At 46.7% G+C, this 18,009-nt stretch overlaps 1 protein-coding gene across 1 annotated transcript in view; it reads right to left on the bottom strand.

The window, feature by feature from the left end:
* Positions 1-581: 581 nt before the first annotated feature.
* VPS11 (VPS11 core subunit of CORVET and HOPS complexes) overlaps positions 582-18,009 on the bottom strand; it is a 56,880-nt gene continuing 39,452 nt past the window's right edge. Inside the window, exons 10-16 of the mRNA XM_056544812.1 lie at positions 5,787-5,951; positions 5,493-5,654; positions 3,313-3,452; positions 2,986-3,188; positions 2,295-2,466; positions 1,960-2,182; positions 582-1,130 (exon numbers count right to left, since the gene is read on the bottom strand). Of these exons, the coding sequence (XP_056400787.1) occupies positions 966-1,130; positions 1,960-2,182; positions 2,295-2,466; positions 2,986-3,188; positions 3,313-3,452; positions 5,493-5,654; positions 5,787-5,951 (1,230 nt within the window). The 3' untranslated portion in view covers positions 582-965. The remainder of the gene's footprint in view (positions 1,131-1,959; positions 2,183-2,294; positions 2,467-2,985; positions 3,189-3,312; positions 3,453-5,492; positions 5,655-5,786; positions 5,952-18,009) is intronic.

The following is an 18,009-nucleotide window of genomic DNA, read 5'->3' as shown; positions in this document are numbered from 1 at the left end:
GCCGCTCCGGACCGCGTCCCGCAGCTCCTGATGGTGTCCCCGCCGCTCCCGATGGTGACCCCGGGCCTCCGCTGGGCTCTCCTGGTCTTCTCCGGTCCTCTGCTGGGCTCTCCTGGTCTCCCGTCCTCCGCTGTCTTCCGCAAGGCCGTACTGGGCCTGCGTAGCGACGTCATTGCGCCGCTGCGTACGCCGTTCCTATTGGATGACGGGACGGCATGCGCAACAGCGTATTGACGTCACCGGAGGACCAGCGCTTGACCCGAAGGTCACCCCGGAGCATCGTGGAGGGGTAAGTAATACTCACCGCACCACACGGGGAACATTAAGCTGTTATCTTGCAGCAGCTTAAGCATTTTGCGCTGCGGGATAGCATCGTATGTCGGGGGGGGGGGGTCACTGTGTATGTTTAAGTGGTAATATAATACATTTATACTTAAGTCACTCTCAGCGCACAATATTTAATATATATATATATATATATATATATATATATAAATATTTTATTAGTCTTTACCATTTTGCACGCATATACAGGGAGACGTTCATATAGTGTAGCAGCAGATGGGGCATCACGCAAAAGATCCAGCGTTAGTGATTTTATATACTGATTATAAACACTAGCCACACACAGCAAATAGAACACATATCAGACTTTAAATAAAACTGGGGTCAAGATGTACATTACATTTACTGACAATCTGTGCCACCCAATGCCATTGTTAGCCAAATAAGTTGCATTCAAAAGGGCCGTATTTACAGAGCAGAAACAATAACTCTGTTGTTTCTGACCACTGACTTCTGTGGAGTTTTCATATATTGACTGACCTCTTCACATTCTGTAGCATTTCAGCTCCTATTCTTTTAATATGGTTGTCAAGTAACTATTCTGACATGTCCATGGGTTCACAGCTTAGTTACCACAGACTTAACGTGTCCAATATTATACAGTATGCATTGTCTGTGAATTAAAAATTTCTCCTGGTATTGATAAGAAGGTCCCGCTGTAGTCCGGCATCCTTCACCCCAGTCATCCTTCCTGTAGGAGCATCTGTGATCAACGTCAATTTGTTGAATACACCACGCCCAAAGTATTCTGCGACCACGCTGAAGCCATCATTAGAGCACTTTAACTTTGGTAGAAACAAATAAAATTAAAAAGTTAATATAAATAAACTCATGGTAAACCAGACTCGTGTAAATGAAGATTACAAAGAACCGGTCAGGTCCCTGGTGCTCCTAGCACTTGCCCCAAGAGTTGTCAAGTGAGGAGATAAGAGTTACGATGCTGTCCTCCTCTGCTCTATGCCATGCTGCATAGAACTAAAAAACAACTCTTAACAGTGCTTGCCGTATGCCAGTGACTGGTATCCATTCAGGGGCAGTGTATGTGGCGGTGAGGTTTGACTGAATCGCGTGTATTCTAGAATCCTGCATTAAAGCTGAATAAAGAAGGAATATTCTGCAGCCACTCCTATTAAGAGTGTTACATGCAGTGGTTCAAAAATGACTAATCTCTAGAAGTGTACTATGGCACTAGACATGTAAATGTAAATGTGCGATATCACAACTGGTTTTCATCACAGTTTCTGTCAGTTGTCACTGTTAAACTGTTACTCATTTAGGTGACATCACAACTGGTTTAGTCCGGTAAGATACAGTGGATATGCTGTTCTAGCACAGTGGCCCTCTGTTGTCTAAGTATACACTCAGAGGAACAGCTAAAGTGATCCTAAAAAATTATGTGAACCTGGCATAACCGATACATAACCCTAGTGCTCAACAGGATAGACAACGTAGGTAACTGGCATTTCTGGAAATAACCATTTAACAGACTTACATCTAAAGACAACTACTCCATATTCAAACATAATAATAGAAATGTGACTGGAGGTGCTTATTCTCCAGCAAGTATAGTTGAGGATTATGGAAAGATTGCGTAAAGGATAGTGTTATACTGACCTGGTGTTGGAAGTGGTCATAGAGGTCCTTCTTCTCTTCCTGAGCCCTGATCATATCAAGGACCTGACGGTTCTCTGGCAGGCAAGTGGGGCAGTCAGAGTCACTCTCCGCATAACTCTCAAAGCAGTGTTGGTGGAAAGAATGACCACACAAAAAGTGTACCGATGGCAGCTCCAGAGCACTGCTGCAGATGCTGCACTTAGTCTTCTGAAAGATCTTAGGGCTTATGAGGGGAGAGCACATACATATAGTCAGTCCAAAATGATTTCCAAATGATCACTTGAAGGTGTTTTAGACATTCTGTACAGACCGAAATACCAGCATTTGTCTCTCACCTGTTCCGCAATTCATGGATTTCCTGTCGAATGCGAGCAGTTTCCTCCCTGTACTGGTTCACGGTCCTTTCATCTTCCTCTGCCTGCTGACTCAGTTTCTGCATTTTGTTTATCAGGTAGTCTCTGATCACAGACAAGGTGGCAGTGGAGTTATGTGCCAGCGTCTGCACCACTACAAAAAAACATCAATTACTATATCAAGTTGCATAGTACGTGCGTGGTGATTACAAGAAGTGCCAATAACTCAACTGGTGGCCATGAACACTGGTTTAGTTGTATTATATTATGTATTTTTATTTTCTTTCTTAATATGCAAATGCCTGTAGGTAAACTTAAAACTGCTGCTCTGTAAATAGCTGAAAAGACAAACGTCTGCACATTCTGGACCATCGACAAACAGAATGCACCTAAAAGAATTAGCAAGCCTTTGCCAACCAAATAAAACACTGCTCCGTCCTCTCTGTCCTACATCCAGCCCCTACAGCTGAGTACAAAGAGACTGGCACATGAAAGACTGTGAGACAGAAAACCTGCTCATTTAGTATATGTTCACACATAGCACTTTTTGTAAAGTATGGCTGCTGTAGTCATTTATTACAGAAACCAGATACAGTATATGCCAGAAGTAAGGAGAGAATACAAACAAACTGCTTTAGGACAATTTCAAAAAGGTAATAACTCTCAGACTCACCCAATAATGGAGGCATGAGGTTTTTGCTTTCAATATGCCGTAACACTGTGGCAATGTGTTCCTTGCAGTCTTCTTCCTTGCGGGCAAAGTAACTAAGTGCCTGCTCCCACAAACAGTTCTCCTGCTCCCCATACTGCTTGCAGGCTTCTATTACCTCTTGGTACTGATCATTCTGCATGTGGTAATGCATGATCTGCTGGAAGCTATGAGGAAAATAATGAAAGTCATAGTGACAGAACAAATGCGTCATATCAATGGTGTCAAAATGTCAGAATATAACACAATTATACAAAGTAGTAGAAAAAGGGAGTAGAATCATACACTCACAGTTTTCCTTGCTCATACAGATACAGCACTCCTTTCTGAAAATTATGCATCTGGCACAGGACAAGCGCTTTATCAAACACGTTCTTAAAGCGCCCGCTCTTCAGGAGTGTCATGGCATCATTCTGCAGCTGCTGCTTTGCCTGTTAAAGAACATACCTGTATTGGCTTTGGAAGCACAGAATGGTGTATGTGTTCTGTGCAATACATTAAATATTCTGAATTATGGCACTTTACAGTATATACATCTCTACATTTAGAATCCAAGGGGGTAGGTGTTCTCGTAACTTCAATAACACAACTCTAATATTACTATAAGATGTATTTTTTTTTTTCATCAACTGATTCAAATTCTTGTAAATAAACTTCAAAAGTCAACTTTCCTCTGGTCATAAATCATCTTAGAAGTTTATTCAGGAGGGGAGAAAATGGGCTGAAAACAAACCAGACAAGGTGGCTATTTTGACTGATTTCTCTGAGAACAAGACCCAGAAGCCAGCACTATGGGGTAGATCAAAACCTCCCCAGAGGAAAAGTTGTCCATAGCTACCAATCAGTTTGCTTCTTTCATTTTTAACAAGGCCCAAAATGAAAGAAGCGATCTGATTTGTTGCTATGGGCAACTTTTCCTTTGCACATGTTTTGATAAATCTCCCCTTATGTGTGTAAACAAAGAGGCTGTACAAGAGAAACCGGGGAACATTTTTAACAAAAACCTATAAAGAAATTTGTTGTTGTAAGATATGTACAAAACAAGAATAAAAAACATGCATTTAAAAGATGACACAGCCTTTAAAGCTGGTTACACATTGCAAGGGTTAAACCAGAAAAGTGGTCCAAAACTAGGGAAAATCTGGCTTCTGTACGCAAGCCTTTTTTAAGCAAACATCTTTGTTAAAATTTGTTTAAAGGGTACCTCTCATCAAAAAAACTTTTGATATATTATAGATTAATGTATGCAGAATAACTTTACATTTGCATGTTATTAAAAAATATGCTTCTTTCTATTTAATTTTCCACTTTGAAGAAATGACTACTAGGGGTCTCCCTACCAGTCCTGGCAGCAAGCATTTCAGACTCATGCTGGAGTCCTAAACACTACGAGCTGCCAGTCTGCTTTCTTCACAAAGGAGAACACTCAGAGCTGCCAGCCTGCTTTGTTCACAGCCTGTTTGGCTTTGAACAAAGCAGGCTGGCAGCTCTGAGTGTTTAGGACTCCAGCATGAGTCAGAAATGCTTGCTGACAGGACTGATCGGGAAAAATACAATAGAAAGAAGCATATTTTTCATTAACATGCTATTGGAAAGTTATTCAACATTCATTAATCTAAAATACATCAAAAGTTTATTTGATGAGAGGTACCCTTTAAAGTGTCATTAGTAAGGAAGAAAAAAAAATGCTCAAGTCAGTGTTGTAATGTGCTCGAAGACCTGTTTGCATAAAAATGCAAGCTCACTTTGCTTGCAGACCTCCTAAAGGCTGGGGGCGTTTCTCCAGGAGCATGATGAGCTCCTTTCCTCCCCCTTCCCTCCTTTGTCATGAGGTCTGCACAAAATTTTTACATTTGCGAAACTTTGTGCCTAGAGTGCATGCTCTATATAACTCTATTGCAGCCATGTGGAACCTATATTATGCAAATACACATGAAATAAGTTCATAAAATGACCAAAGAAAACCCGTATTGCATAGAAATAATTTAGCACCTTGTATTGCTTCAGTGTGCATGGAAATGCTCCTCTTCTGAAAAGGTTGCAAGCTGTCTGGATCTTACAAGGGCTCAGCTCATACTGGTGAAAGCTGGATTATACACTGCACTGAGGCACAGCAGAGGGATAACCACACCTACCTCCACCTTCCCTCAGAAAAAATGGTCCAAAAAGAGCTAGTTGATGGACCAAAAAGGCTTGTTTTCCAGTGTTCGTTTGCAAAATTAAAGAGACAGAGACCCCCTAGTGGCCATTTTTTCACAGCTTTAGCAATCACATTTTTAATTAAGTATATTAGGAAAATGCTTAATTTTTATGGAATTATTGAATGAAAAAAGTTGTTTCTAATGACAGTAACACTTTAAATATTACAACATACAGAAAAGCTAGATGGACAGAGCATATCTGCCCCAACAAAAGGGGTAAAGGCACAAACCAAGCTGAAGGTAAAGATGGATGAAGTACTTGTGGCTTACCTGTGGGTTACTCTCATGTGCCCAGTTCTGCAGACGTAACTCAAGTAAAGTGTCATAAACACCTTGAGGAGAGTCACTCTGTAATTTCGTCATATGCTCCAAAAAGGTCTTTAGCTCACAAGGATTGTTAGCAAATATTGGAATAAATTCTTCAGGGTTTGCCTAAATGACAAAAATACAAGCAGTCTGTATAGAGCACCAAAGACAAAAGGGTTTCCCTAAAGGTTTTTACAGCAAGGGTTTTTTGGCTTCTTTTAAAAGAGGTTATGCATGCTAATAGCAAATATGGCTTACCCTGTTCCCTCCACCAGGCTGCGGGAAGTCAGTGCAAAGATCATTTAGTAACTGGGTTGTCTCATTGGGCACATGATACATGAGTATTTTCCCATAACATTTCATATTGCTCTCAGCTTGAGAAAAGGGGAGGCGTCCAATGTATCGCAGAGCTTCCTGAAAGTTCTAGAATAGAGGACAGAAGTATCAAAAAACTGAAATCCACAATACAGCAATTTTTTACATTAAAGGGAGCATTTGGGTTAATAGTGTGCAGACAATGAGGCAAATTACCAAAGCCCATGGCACTAGGCCCAGGGCACAAGATCCCTATTGGGACAACTCCCTTAAAATTTTACTTTATCGGCTCCATTGGGGGACACAGACCGTGGGTGTATGCTGCTGTCTCTAGGAGGTGTGACACTATGGTAATAAAAAAAGTCAGCTCCTCCCAGCAGGATATATCCGCCTTCAGGCCCTGAGCTAATCAGTTTAAGCTTAGTGTCTGAAGGAGGTGGACATGGTCTGGAATTCTCCAGAGCAGGTCTTCAGATTTTTTGTTTTCCTAGTATAGGGACGTGTTAGTTTTTTTTTTTTTGCGTAATCTATGTTTTACATTGGGCACTTCACTGTATGTGTGTGTTTCTTGCGACCATGTCCGCAGCGCCTTACATGCGGCTGACAGCCGCGGCGCTGGTACGGGCCGGGCGCTCTCAGCGCCGGCTTACTTTCACTTTCTCCGGCAGCATATGCGGCTGACATGTGCGCTCGGGACAAGGAGGGGAAGCCATTACAGCTTCTTCTTGGCAGTCTATAGCTCCACCCACAGGGCGGTCGGAGCTCTTCAGAGGTGCCAAGTAGCCTCCAATCAGCGCCGTGGACGCGAATTTCAGTTAGGAGGGGCCAATTAGTTAGTGCCTCTGCTTCAGGCACACCCCTCTCTCCCTATTGGCTGGCACTCTAGCTGCACGGAGCAGAGTTCTCCGTACTGCAGCTGCCTGGGGACACAGACTAGAGTGAGAATGTTCCTGTCTCTTTTCTCATTATGTCCGTACCCAGAGCTGTTCCTCCCTCTAAACAGAAACCTGGAACGTCAGTGACTTATTTTGTCTGTAAGCACTGTAATACCAAGATGCCTGGCTCTGCTGAGCCCACTTGCCCTGCCTGCTCCACTGCTCTCCCAGACCCCCTGATGCCCTTTCGGTTCCGGTAGATTCAGCCGCTTCACCAGCCTGGGTTTCTTCCCTGACCCAGTATATGGCTGACTTGATTCAAGTCTACCGTTCGGTGGCTGCCACGCCAGAGCCGCGTACCCGGTCAGGGTCGCCCCCCTCCAGGACTGCCTCTACTCGTTCACATTCTCCTGGTGAACTGGCGGACGAGGCTTCCGAGCCGGCATCTGACTCAGAGGACCGCTCGGATTCAGTTGAAACGGTGAACTCATTGGTGACAGCCATAAGAGACACCTTTCACTTAGAGGACCCAGGATCTTCGGATGTCACTCCAGGAGTATCCTTTCATCGTGCTAAGCCAGCACCTCAAAGGTTCAGCTCTCATGCCGACTTCAACGACATTCTGGAATCTGCATGGAAACATCCAGACAAGAGGTTCCCGGGAATCAAGACGATTCAAGAATGTTATCCATTTGACAAGGACTTTGTCAATTAGGTGGTTTCCCCTTCCTCTGTGGATCCACCAATCTCCCGGATCTCTAAGGCGACTACACTGCCACTGGCAGATGCCGCTGCCTTCAAGGATTCCACGGACAAAAAGGTAGAATCCTTAGCGAAGTTTGCCTCTGAAGCAGCTGGCTCTTCTCTTCTTCCCATCTTCGCCTTGACATGGGCAAGGCCCTGTCGGAGTGGTGCCAAAAGCTCCATCAGGATATATTAGCGGTATCCCCCCCAGAGGATCTATCTGCCCCTGCTCTCCAATGATCTAAATCTGGGGACTTCCTGTGCGCAGCTTCCATGCAGTCAGCCCGTTGTTCTGCCTTTGCTGTGGGTCACCTAGCGGCTCTCCGCCGCTCTATGTGGCTTAAAGCTTGGAATGTGGATGCCGCTTCCAAAAGGTCTCTCTCTGTGCTTCCTTTTACGGGTACCGTCCTTTTGGCAAGCGCCTTGATGAGATTATCTCTGAGGAGACGGGAGGTAAGAGTTCCTTGTTGCCTCAAAATATGGCTCGCCCTACTTCCCATAGGAAGTCCTCTTCCTTTCGGTCCTTTGGCTCCAGCAAAGGGTCCGGGCAGGCGCCTTCGCGGGACAAGAAGGCTCCCTCGTTCCGGGCGCGCCCGTCTTGGAAGTCGGACTCAACCGTTCTGGCCGTTTTGTGCCCAAATCAGGCCACTGCAAACCCACTTCTGCATGAAGTGAGGCCCCCACCCACGTTTTTTTCTTGGTGGGAGGTCGTCTCTTACTTTTTCGAGACATCTGGACCTCACACATTCAGGACTCTTGGGTCAGGGACGTGGTGTCCAACGGTTACCGAATCGATTTCGCCTCCCTTCCGGGGGAATCGCTTTTTTCGATCCCGGGCCCCCCGGTCGCCTTCTCTGGTGAAGCAATTTCGAGAGGCTCTCCAGTCTCTGCTTCTCCAGGGGGTTATCGTTCCCGTTCCTCTAGGGGAACGGTTCCGGGGTTCTATTCCAATCTTTTTGTGGTTCCCAAGAAGGACTGTTCTGTGCGACCAATCCTATACCTCAAGCGTCTCAACCGTCATCTTCTCATCCGTCACTTCCGAATGTAATCTCTCCGTTCGGTGGTGGCGTCCCTGGAACAAGGGGAGTTTCTTTCATCGGTGGACATCAAGGATGCCCTACCTCCATGTGCCAATATTTCCAGGCCATCATTGGTACCTCCACTTTGCGGTTCCGGAGGGGCATTTTCAATTCGTAGCCCTCCCCTTCGGTCTGGCCTCGGCTCCTCAGGTCTTTACCAAGATCCTTGCGCCAGTGATGGGCCTGTTACGGTTGAGGGGAGTCTAGGTGATACCCTACCTGGACGACCTTCTCGTCACTCTTCACACTCTGGATTGCTTCGGGTAGATTGTCAACCGGGACAAGTCAGTCCTCTGTCCTACCCAGTCTCTAACCTTCTTGGGACTTCGCTTCGACACGGCCTCTGCCCGAATTTGCCTCCCGCCGGACAAACGTCTGGCGCTTCTGTCAGGGTCCGCTGCCTTCGGACCCAGGTCTCAGTCCCCATCCGCCCCCTTTGCGATTCTCTCTCGATGGGACAGGTCTCCTCTGTCCCTCGATCGTCAGATTGTTCTCCCTCACAGGGTCCATCAGTATCTGCTCTGGTGGCTCCGCTCCCCCCTTCTTCTCCAAGGGCGGTCATTTCTTCCCCTTCACTGGCAGGTAGTTACAACGGATGCCAGCCTGTCGGGCTGGGGCGGCGTGTTCAGGGATTGGATGGTTCAGGGACTCTGGTCTCCCCGAGAGACCCTTCTTCCGAAAAACATATTGGAATTACGGGCGATTCTTCTTTGTCATCTTCATTGGGAGTCCCGGCTTAAGTCCCGTCCTGTCCGCGTCCAGTCGGACAACGCCACGGCCGTCGCGTACATAAATCGACAAGGCGGCACTCGCAGCTCGGCAGCCATGGCCGAGGTGACCAAGATTCTCATCTGCGCGGAAAGCAAGTCCCGGGACCCTCAGGCTCTGGCCGTTGGCATCCTAGTGATTCCTTGGGCGGGGCTTGCCCTACCCTATCTGCTCCCTCCCCTTCCCAGGGTTCTGAGGAAGCTCAAAACAGAGGGCGTCCCCGCCATTCTGGTAGCTCCGGATTGGCCCCGAAGGTCGTGGTACACCGACGTAGTCAGGCTCCTGGACAACGCTCCACTGCGCCTTCTGCTCCGTCCGGACCTGCTCTCTCAGGGTCCTCTTTGCCACCCCAATTTACAGTCTCTGCATTTCATGGCGTGGCGGTTGAGACCGTGGCTTTGAGGGCCCGCGGGTTCTCTTCCCAAGACATTCACACCATGCTCAGGGCTCGTAAGCCCTCCTCCGCAAGAATTTACCACCGTACTTGGCGGTCTTATTTTCGTTGGTGTGAAGCTCAGGATTTATCCCCTGTAACCTTCTTGGTTCCCCGTCTTCTCTCCTTTTTGCAGTCTGGTTTGGAACTGGGGTTGTCTCTCAGTTGCCTTAAAGGTCAGGTTTTGGCCCTTGCTATTCTTTTCCAGCAGCCCCTGGCTTCTATTCTCCTGTCCGGACCTTCCATCAAGTAGTGGCGCATGCTGTTCCTCCTTATCGGTCACCCTCTCCCCCTTGGGACTTGAATTTGGTTCTGAGTGCCCTCCGGGGTGAACCCTTTGAGCCCCTTAGAGAGGTGTCTCTCCGCCTCCTTTCTTGGAAAGTGGCGTTTCTTGATGCCATCACCTCCATCCGGAGGGTGTCTGAATTGGCAGCTCTCTCCTGCCTTCTCAGTTTCTGGTGATCCACCAGGACAAGGTTGTTTTCCGGCAAGATCCTTCCTTTTTGCCTAAGGTGGTTTCGACCTTTCATCTCAATGAGGACATTGTCCTCCCGTCTTTTTGTCCTGCTCCTTCTCATCCTAAGGAGCGCTTAATACACAAGCTGGATGTAGATCAGGCTGTTCAGTCTTATCTCTACATCACTTCTTCGTTTCGTCAGTGTGATTCCTTTTTCGTCCTTACGGAAGGTCGTCGTGAGAGACATCCTGTTTCCAAGGCCACCATTTCTCGGTGGATTCGGTCCGCCATTTCGGAAGCCTATCGCTGTAAGGGGAAGATTCCTCCTTTCAGGGTTGTGGCTCATTCTACCCGTTCTGTTGGGGCATCCCGGGCTCTCCAGAATAGAGCCTCGGCCTCGCAGATTTACAAGGAGGCTACCTGGTCGTCTTTGCACACTTCTCGAGGTTCTACCGAGTTCATACCTTCGCATCGGCTGATGCTAGTCTGGGTCGTAAAGTGTTGCAGGCGGCAGTGGTTTGGCCGTCTGCCTGACTGTTTATCTGCCCACCCAAGGGACGGCTTTGGTACGTCCCACGGTCTGTGTTCCCCAATGGAGCCGATAGAGAAAGGGAGATTTTTGTTTAATTACCGTAAAATCTCTTTCTCGGAGGATCCATTGGGGGACACAGCTCCCGCCCTTTTTGGGGTTTCCTTTGGTTCTCTGTCCGAGGGTGTGTTCAGTTGTGTTTTTTTCTTCTGGTTCTCGGACAGTTTTGGGTTTTTTCTTTGACCTGTTGGTTTCCTCCTATTGCTCTGGAACTTACACTGATTAGCTCAGGGCCTGAAGACGGGTATATCCTGCTGGGAGGAGCTGACTTTTTTTTATTACCAGAGTGTCACACCTCCTAGAGACAGCAGCATACACCCACGGTCCGTGTCCCCCAATGGATCCTCCGAGAAAGAGATTTTACGGTAAGTAAACAAAAATCTCCCTTTTATTAAGTAAATTATAAAAATCTAAGTGAAAAAAGGGTTAAAAACTCAGTGTCACAGGACCAGAAGTAAACATAATAGGGGATGAACCCCTTGTAGACAGTATATAGGGAACTGCAGTTTCCCTTATTGTTGGACCACTGAGACACTTATTAAAACCACTGTAATTTCCCCCCCCCCCCCCCTTCCCTCTGCCTATATATCCTCCTGAGGACCAAACTAGTAAACAACTCTACACGTGGGCTTCCCATCCTTATATAAGATAGGTGTGGGGCTGTCATAATTTTACGTCCCTCAACCTGCCATTCACCTGTTCTGGATAGAGGGCACCAATCATACTACTATTGCTGATTTACCTGTACGGGAATCAACCATTCCAGTTCCTCCCATACCTGTCAGACTCTTACCTTATTCCTGACCATATTCTCCCATGTCGCACTTCCGTGCGCTCTCTGATCACGTGAGGCAGTCACATGATTGGGCCGTGACCTCTTCCTTACTCACGCATGTGCGCAGACTTAATCTTCGGTCAGAACAGAAAGTCATGCCGCGCTTGCGTTCGTCATGTGTTCGTCACTGGATAAACGGTCTTCTGCGCTTGCGCTATTATAAAGAGATCGGTACCCTCATCAAAACCGCCTACATCTTCCACCTTTGGGTACTACTATATTTAGAAGTATTTTGTGAACTAATATTATAAGGATAAAATATTTATCCAATTACGGTAAGTTATAATGCAGGTGCAAATAAGTTGACATTGTTAAACCTATCCAATATCGTTGGTTATTATTATTAGCTCATATGTCTCTGGTATTAGAGCTGGGCGGTATGACCAAAAATGTGTATCAGCCTGCGGCTGTCTGGGCATGCTGGGAGTTGTAGTTTTGCTACAGCTGGAGGCACACTGGTTGGGGAAACAGCGTTGTACTGTATACTCCCCCGCTGCTGTCTATCACAGCTCTGCACTACAGGGGATGAGGAGTCAGGGCAGCAAAAATCTCTCCATTCACCCCATCCTGGCCCTCTTTCCATTCACCCCCCTGCACCCATTAACCCCCCTACACGCATTAACCCCATCCTGCCCCTCATTCAATTAACCCCCCTGCTTCAATTACCCCCCTGCACCCATTAACCCCCCTGCTCCTTCCATTTATCCTATCCTGCCCCTTATTCCATTACCCCCTCTGCTTCCATTAACCCCCCTTCCTCCTCAGCTGTGCGCTGATGCGGCTGCTGGGAAGTGCCCCTGTCATCAGTGCAGTAACGTGGGCACTTCCCGCCCCGACACAGGATCCTCTCTGGCGGAAGCGTTCAGCGCAGGATGCTGACGCTTCCGCCAGGAGGGAATTTGAAATATTGATCTAAAGTGCCCACTGCGCTATTATGCGCCACGGCCACTTTAGAACAGTGAGTAGAAGCGGCGCAGCTCACATGCGTTGTGTGAGGGGGCCCGCCACTCTTTCAAAGATCAGCGGGCCCCCTCATAGGCTGTCTGTCCGCCCCTGAAGCGCTCACTCCCCTCAGTCCTGCGGCGTGCACAAGGGGCCTCAGGAGCGGGCGCCGGAACTAGAAGAAATGCGGCGCAATGCTCTGCCTTACGTCGCAGGACCAAGGGGAGCGGGCGCTTGTTATGAACACTCCCTGAAGTAGGCGAAGAGGGGGGAGAAGTGGACTGGAGCAGGGAGCCGGTTCGGGGGTCCGGGAAACATCAGAGCCAGGGGATGCAGTTTCTGCGCTTTCCCCTGGCTCTGATTGCAGAGAGGAGCCGGCCTGAAACTGCAGGGGGAGCGGGGATGAGGAGTCTCATCCTGCTCTCCCCTGACAGAGCAGAGCCGTGGGCTCTGTAATTCATTCATGGGTGGGGTGAGGGGCCCCACCGGTATAGTGGTATGGGGCAAAATTCGTACCGTCGGAGAAAAAAAAACGGTATCCGGTATGAACTGGTATACCGCCCAGCCCTATCTGGTATATACCCAAACATTACACAAAAATTATCAGGTGAACATAGCTTTATCTACATGGTTACCTTAAACTAGGTGAATTCCACATAATGTTTTTTTTTTTTGTCCTTTTTCAATGATCTGAATGATCAGGCTCGATCCCCAAAACGCAATAAGGCTCAGGTATTCAGTGTCACAGTGGTCCAGCAATAAGGGAAACTGCAGGTCCCCATATACTGTCTATTATGCTTACTTCTGGTCCTGTGACACTGAGTTTTTAACCCTTAGTCACTTTGATTTTTATAATTTACTTACTAAAGGTTAAATTTTAAGGGAGTTGTCCCAAAAGGGATCTTGTGCCCCGGGCCTAGTGCCCTGGGCTTTGGTAATTTGCATCATAAAGTGGTCCCTGGCTCCTTAAGGGGAGCCTTTGGGCTACAGACAATGAGGCTCTGCAACTCCTAAAATCCACTGTATACATGCACAAATGCAAACCACACAAACAATTCTCAGATTATGCAAAACTAAACTTTCATATTTCTGGTCAAGAAATCCACGATAGTGTCAAACATTATACAATGTTACAAGATAAATAATCACGCTAATGTGATCACAGTTCTTAGAGTAAAGTCTCCCATGAATTGAGCTTTATTCCAGAAGGAGCATATTTGAACAGGAAACAGTATTCAAGGAGGAGAGCTTGTGTTCAGGCACTCACGTGCTGATGTGACCTTTCTCTAGCATATCCCAAGTGCACCCCCCCCCCAAGTTACATAGGTATGAGCTCTCATGAGACCAAGTCTGCTGAAGGAAGATGCAAATATTTTACACTATATAAAAGTAGATTTTTGGACTTACCGTAAAATCTCTTGCTTGGAGCTTTTGCTTTTATTGGGGGACACAGGACCATGGGTATAGGCTGTTGCCGCTAGGAGGCTGACACTAGGCAAAAAACAAAAGCAAGTAGGATGCCGGCAGGACATACACCCCCCCCCTCCCGGAGCTTGTCGTCCGGAAGAGAGAGACGAGAAGCCGCCGTGTTGAAGCGGATCCCGAGAAACACCCGGGATTGGGATGGAGACAGGTTGGATTTCGCGTGATTGATGATCCAACCAAAACTGGAAAGGGTCTGCAGTGTGATGTTGAGGCTGACCCGATTCTGCTCCAGAGAGGGCGCCTTGATATGCAGGTTGTCCAGGTAGGGGAGAACAGCGACACCCCGAGAGTGGAGGAGGGTCACCACTACCACCAGCCTCTTTGTGAATACCCGGGGCACGGTCAGACCGAAGGGCAGAGCGGCGAATTGAAAATGTCTCGCAGGAAAAGTGAACCTGAGAAAACACTGGTGGGCCGGAAAGATAGGGATGTACAAGTAGGCATCCCAAATGTCCACGGAGGAGAGGAACTCCCCTCTGATCCATGGAGTCGACTACAGACCATAGGGATTCCATCCGAAAGTATCGCAGTCGCAAATGACTGTTCAAGAGTTTCAGATCGAGAATAGGGTGAACTGTGTAGGGATCGACCGATTATCGGTTTGGCCGATCTTATCGGCCAATATTCACGATTTTTGACATTATCAGTATCGGCAATTACCAACAATTATTTACCCCGGAATGGGTTAGGGTCAATTCAACATAACACCATTGACCTAGGGATAATCCCTAAATCACTAATACCCTTATTAATCCCACCCCCTAAAACTTAACTTTTATTAAGATGACCATAATAGTATTGTGATCAAATAGGTTAAAAGACTGGCCTACTTGTGTGTAATAACTGTGTGGATGGTTGCAAGTCAATTGCTATCTTAGCAGTATAGTCACAGCCAGTGATCTGCAGTATCACTGGTTACTGAGACACAGGAGGTTTGATAAAAGCTAGCTATGTCCCCTCTACATGTTTCGTTGCAGCAGCAACGTCTTCAGGAGGGAAATGGGCATCAACCTGTGTTGTCAACTCGCCAGCTATTTATGAACCGGGCCCTCTTATTGGCGCCGCCCCAGACGTCATTCTGACCAACCAGAATACCCCATTCCTATAATGATGTCATCCGCACCTGTTACTACAGACAAATCTTTAGTGCCACCAATCATATTGGAGCTTACCTGCTGTCTCATCTGTGTGCGCCTCCTGACGCATTCACCTACGTTCTTCAGCGCATCTGTTTACTTTCGTATTCGTTTCGGCGCATGCGCATTATTGCACGTCTATCTCCTGTCCCTGAGCAGGTGCACAGGGTCTTGGATAGCACTTAGAATTATTCTCCTGATGTTCTGAATGGCGCATGCCGTTAGCAGGTTGATCTATGCTCGATATTTCATTCCTGTGATAGATTCATTATTTAAAACTTGGCATTAGCGCAAGCATATCTTAAAGAGGAATTGTTTGACTAGATCTTGTTATTATAGTCCTTTTCTTAGGCATTTCACTTTGAACAGCAACACACATATGACAATACAGTGTCAGTATATATGTCATCTAGATCTTAATATCCATAGGGTGAATGACATTAACTATAAGGTGTAGATTAGATCATAAATGTGAGTATCTTATATATCATGAATATCAAACCATAGATAGTGAGGATCATAGGCTCCTACGATCTTCTGCCAGATGTGAAAGGCAAAGATACATATAACAATAGTATAGTTAAATAATCATCACTGTCCCATGGAACATATCTCATGGTCACTCCGCTGTTAAGATTAATCCCTACCGAATAAGGGTGCCTTGATGTTATCACATAGTGACTATACAGATTTTTCAGTGTGTGTGGTCCCTAGAAAAGTCCCATATATCTTATCCTGGGGTAATAACATTGTATCTGGTCCATACTGGATAAAAGCGTTGACATCTTGAATAAAGATCTACCATTATAACTAATTAACAAAAATAATAATACTTATAACATTGTCGCAATATATCATAGAAAGGCTGTGAAGTAAAATCCTTCATTCAACCCATTAGGAGACAGGCTTTTCAGCCTGTAAATCCACTTGGCTTCCTCCTTGAGGAGGATATTATCAATATTCCCCTTTCTAGGGCCCAACCATAGCTGACACATTCCCCAGAACTTCAAATCCTGTAATCTGCCTCCATGCATAGCATGCATGTGTCTTGCTACGGGTGTGTCAGTTCCCAACCTGATGTTACTAAGGTGTTGGCAAATTCGTCTCCTAAATTCCTGCGTGGTTTTGCCCACGTACAACTTTGGACATCCACAGCTAGCAATGTATATGATGTTTCTAGACCTGCCTTTAATGAACTGTCTAACTTCATACTCTCGGTTATCCACTGGATTGACGAATTTCTTAACCTTTGGTAGGTATGGGCAAAAGCTACACTTGCCACAGCTGTAGGAGCCAGTTGTTTTGCTCTTCAACCAACTGTGGGATTCGTTTTCTTGTGAGAAATAACTCCTCACTAGGAGATCTTTCAGATTGGGTCCCTGACGAAAGTTTACACACGTTTTTTTGCCTATTGCATCTGCTAAGTCAGGATCCCCTGATAGCATATGCCAATGGCGACATCTATATATCCATCATATGTGCTGATGTAACAGATCTTCTGTTGAGAAGGGCTATCGCTGCCTCCATGTCCTCTTGGTTTATCATCCAGGAGAGATTTCCTCTCACTCCCTATTGCTCTATGGTAAGTCGACTTTTTAAATGTATTTTCGGGTATCCCCTCTGTCGGAAGCGGTTGTACAATTCACGACTTTCTTTCTGGAATGTTATCTCCTCAGAGCAATTCTGTTTGGCCCTCAAATACTGGCCAACCGGTATACTCCTCTTCAAAGATCCCGGGTGCCAGCTCTCCCAGTGCAATAGTGCGTTAACCGATGTAGGTTTCCTATAGATCTCTGTTTGTAGCCTATTATGTCCATCCACATAAATGTGATATCCAGGAAGTTTATTTCCTTACCTCCAATTTCGTAGGTGAAAGCCATGCCTATCTCATTACAGTTTAAACGTGTGACTAAATCAGAAAATAAATCCCTCTCACCATCCCACAAAATGAGGACGTCATCTATATAACGTCCCCAAAATAAAATGTGCTCTGTGTAGTGATTTAGTTTATCCCCAAAAACAATAGTGTCCTCCCACCACCCCAAAAATAAATTTGCATAATTAGGTGCACATGAAGCCACCATGACGGTGCCTTGTGTCTGGTGATAGTGTTTGCCATTAAAGAGAAAATAATTGTGTTTTAAAGGGTAGCTCCCATCATCCTTTTTTTTTTTTTTTTTCTGTCCCTGCCTATTGGATATCTATCCCTAACCCCCTCCCTGCTTTAAATTTTTATTTTTACTATATTAAAAATGCTTTTTGTCTGCCTGGCAGTGTGCTCACTACCAGGCAGACTTCCCCAGCAGGCACCACATCACTGATGCCTGCTGGGGGGGGGGGGGACTTCCGCCCTTAGTTCATCTACACAGGGTGCCTCCAGCTGTTTCATCACTACAACTCCCAGTTGTAGTGATGAAACAGCTGGAGGCACCCTGTGTAGATAATCTATTAGTTACATGAGGCGCTAGCCCGTCCCCTCTGTCTCCCCCCCCCGCCTTGCCCCGTTCCCTCCATCACAACACCCCCCCCCCCAATTACACTTACTGCAGAGTCCGGCAGCGGGCGTGCAGGGACAGTGGCGGCAGCGACGAGGCGGCGGTGTGAGGTGGTTTTTTGAGCCCCCTTAGATCCATGCGTCCGCTCCTCCCCCAGCTCTCCGAAGATTTCCGAAGCTAGAGCTGGGGGAGGGCAGAGCAAGGGGAGGGAGGAGGTTTACGCCCCCTCCCTCATCTCCCCTCCCTGAGCTCGGCTGGACGCAGATCTCTACGGCAGAGGACATAGATCGCCACGGCAGGTCCCCTCCCTCATCTCCCCTCCCTGAGG

Source organism: Hyla sarda, chromosome 10 (genome assembly GCF_029499605.1).
Source record: "Hyla sarda isolate aHylSar1 chromosome 10, aHylSar1.hap1, whole genome shotgun sequence".
Classification (NCBI taxonomy): Eukaryota; Metazoa; Chordata; class Amphibia; order Anura; family Hylidae; genus Hyla; species Hyla sarda.
Note: the sequence above shows the minus strand (reverse complement) of the source record. Positions and strands in the feature narration are given on the sequence as shown.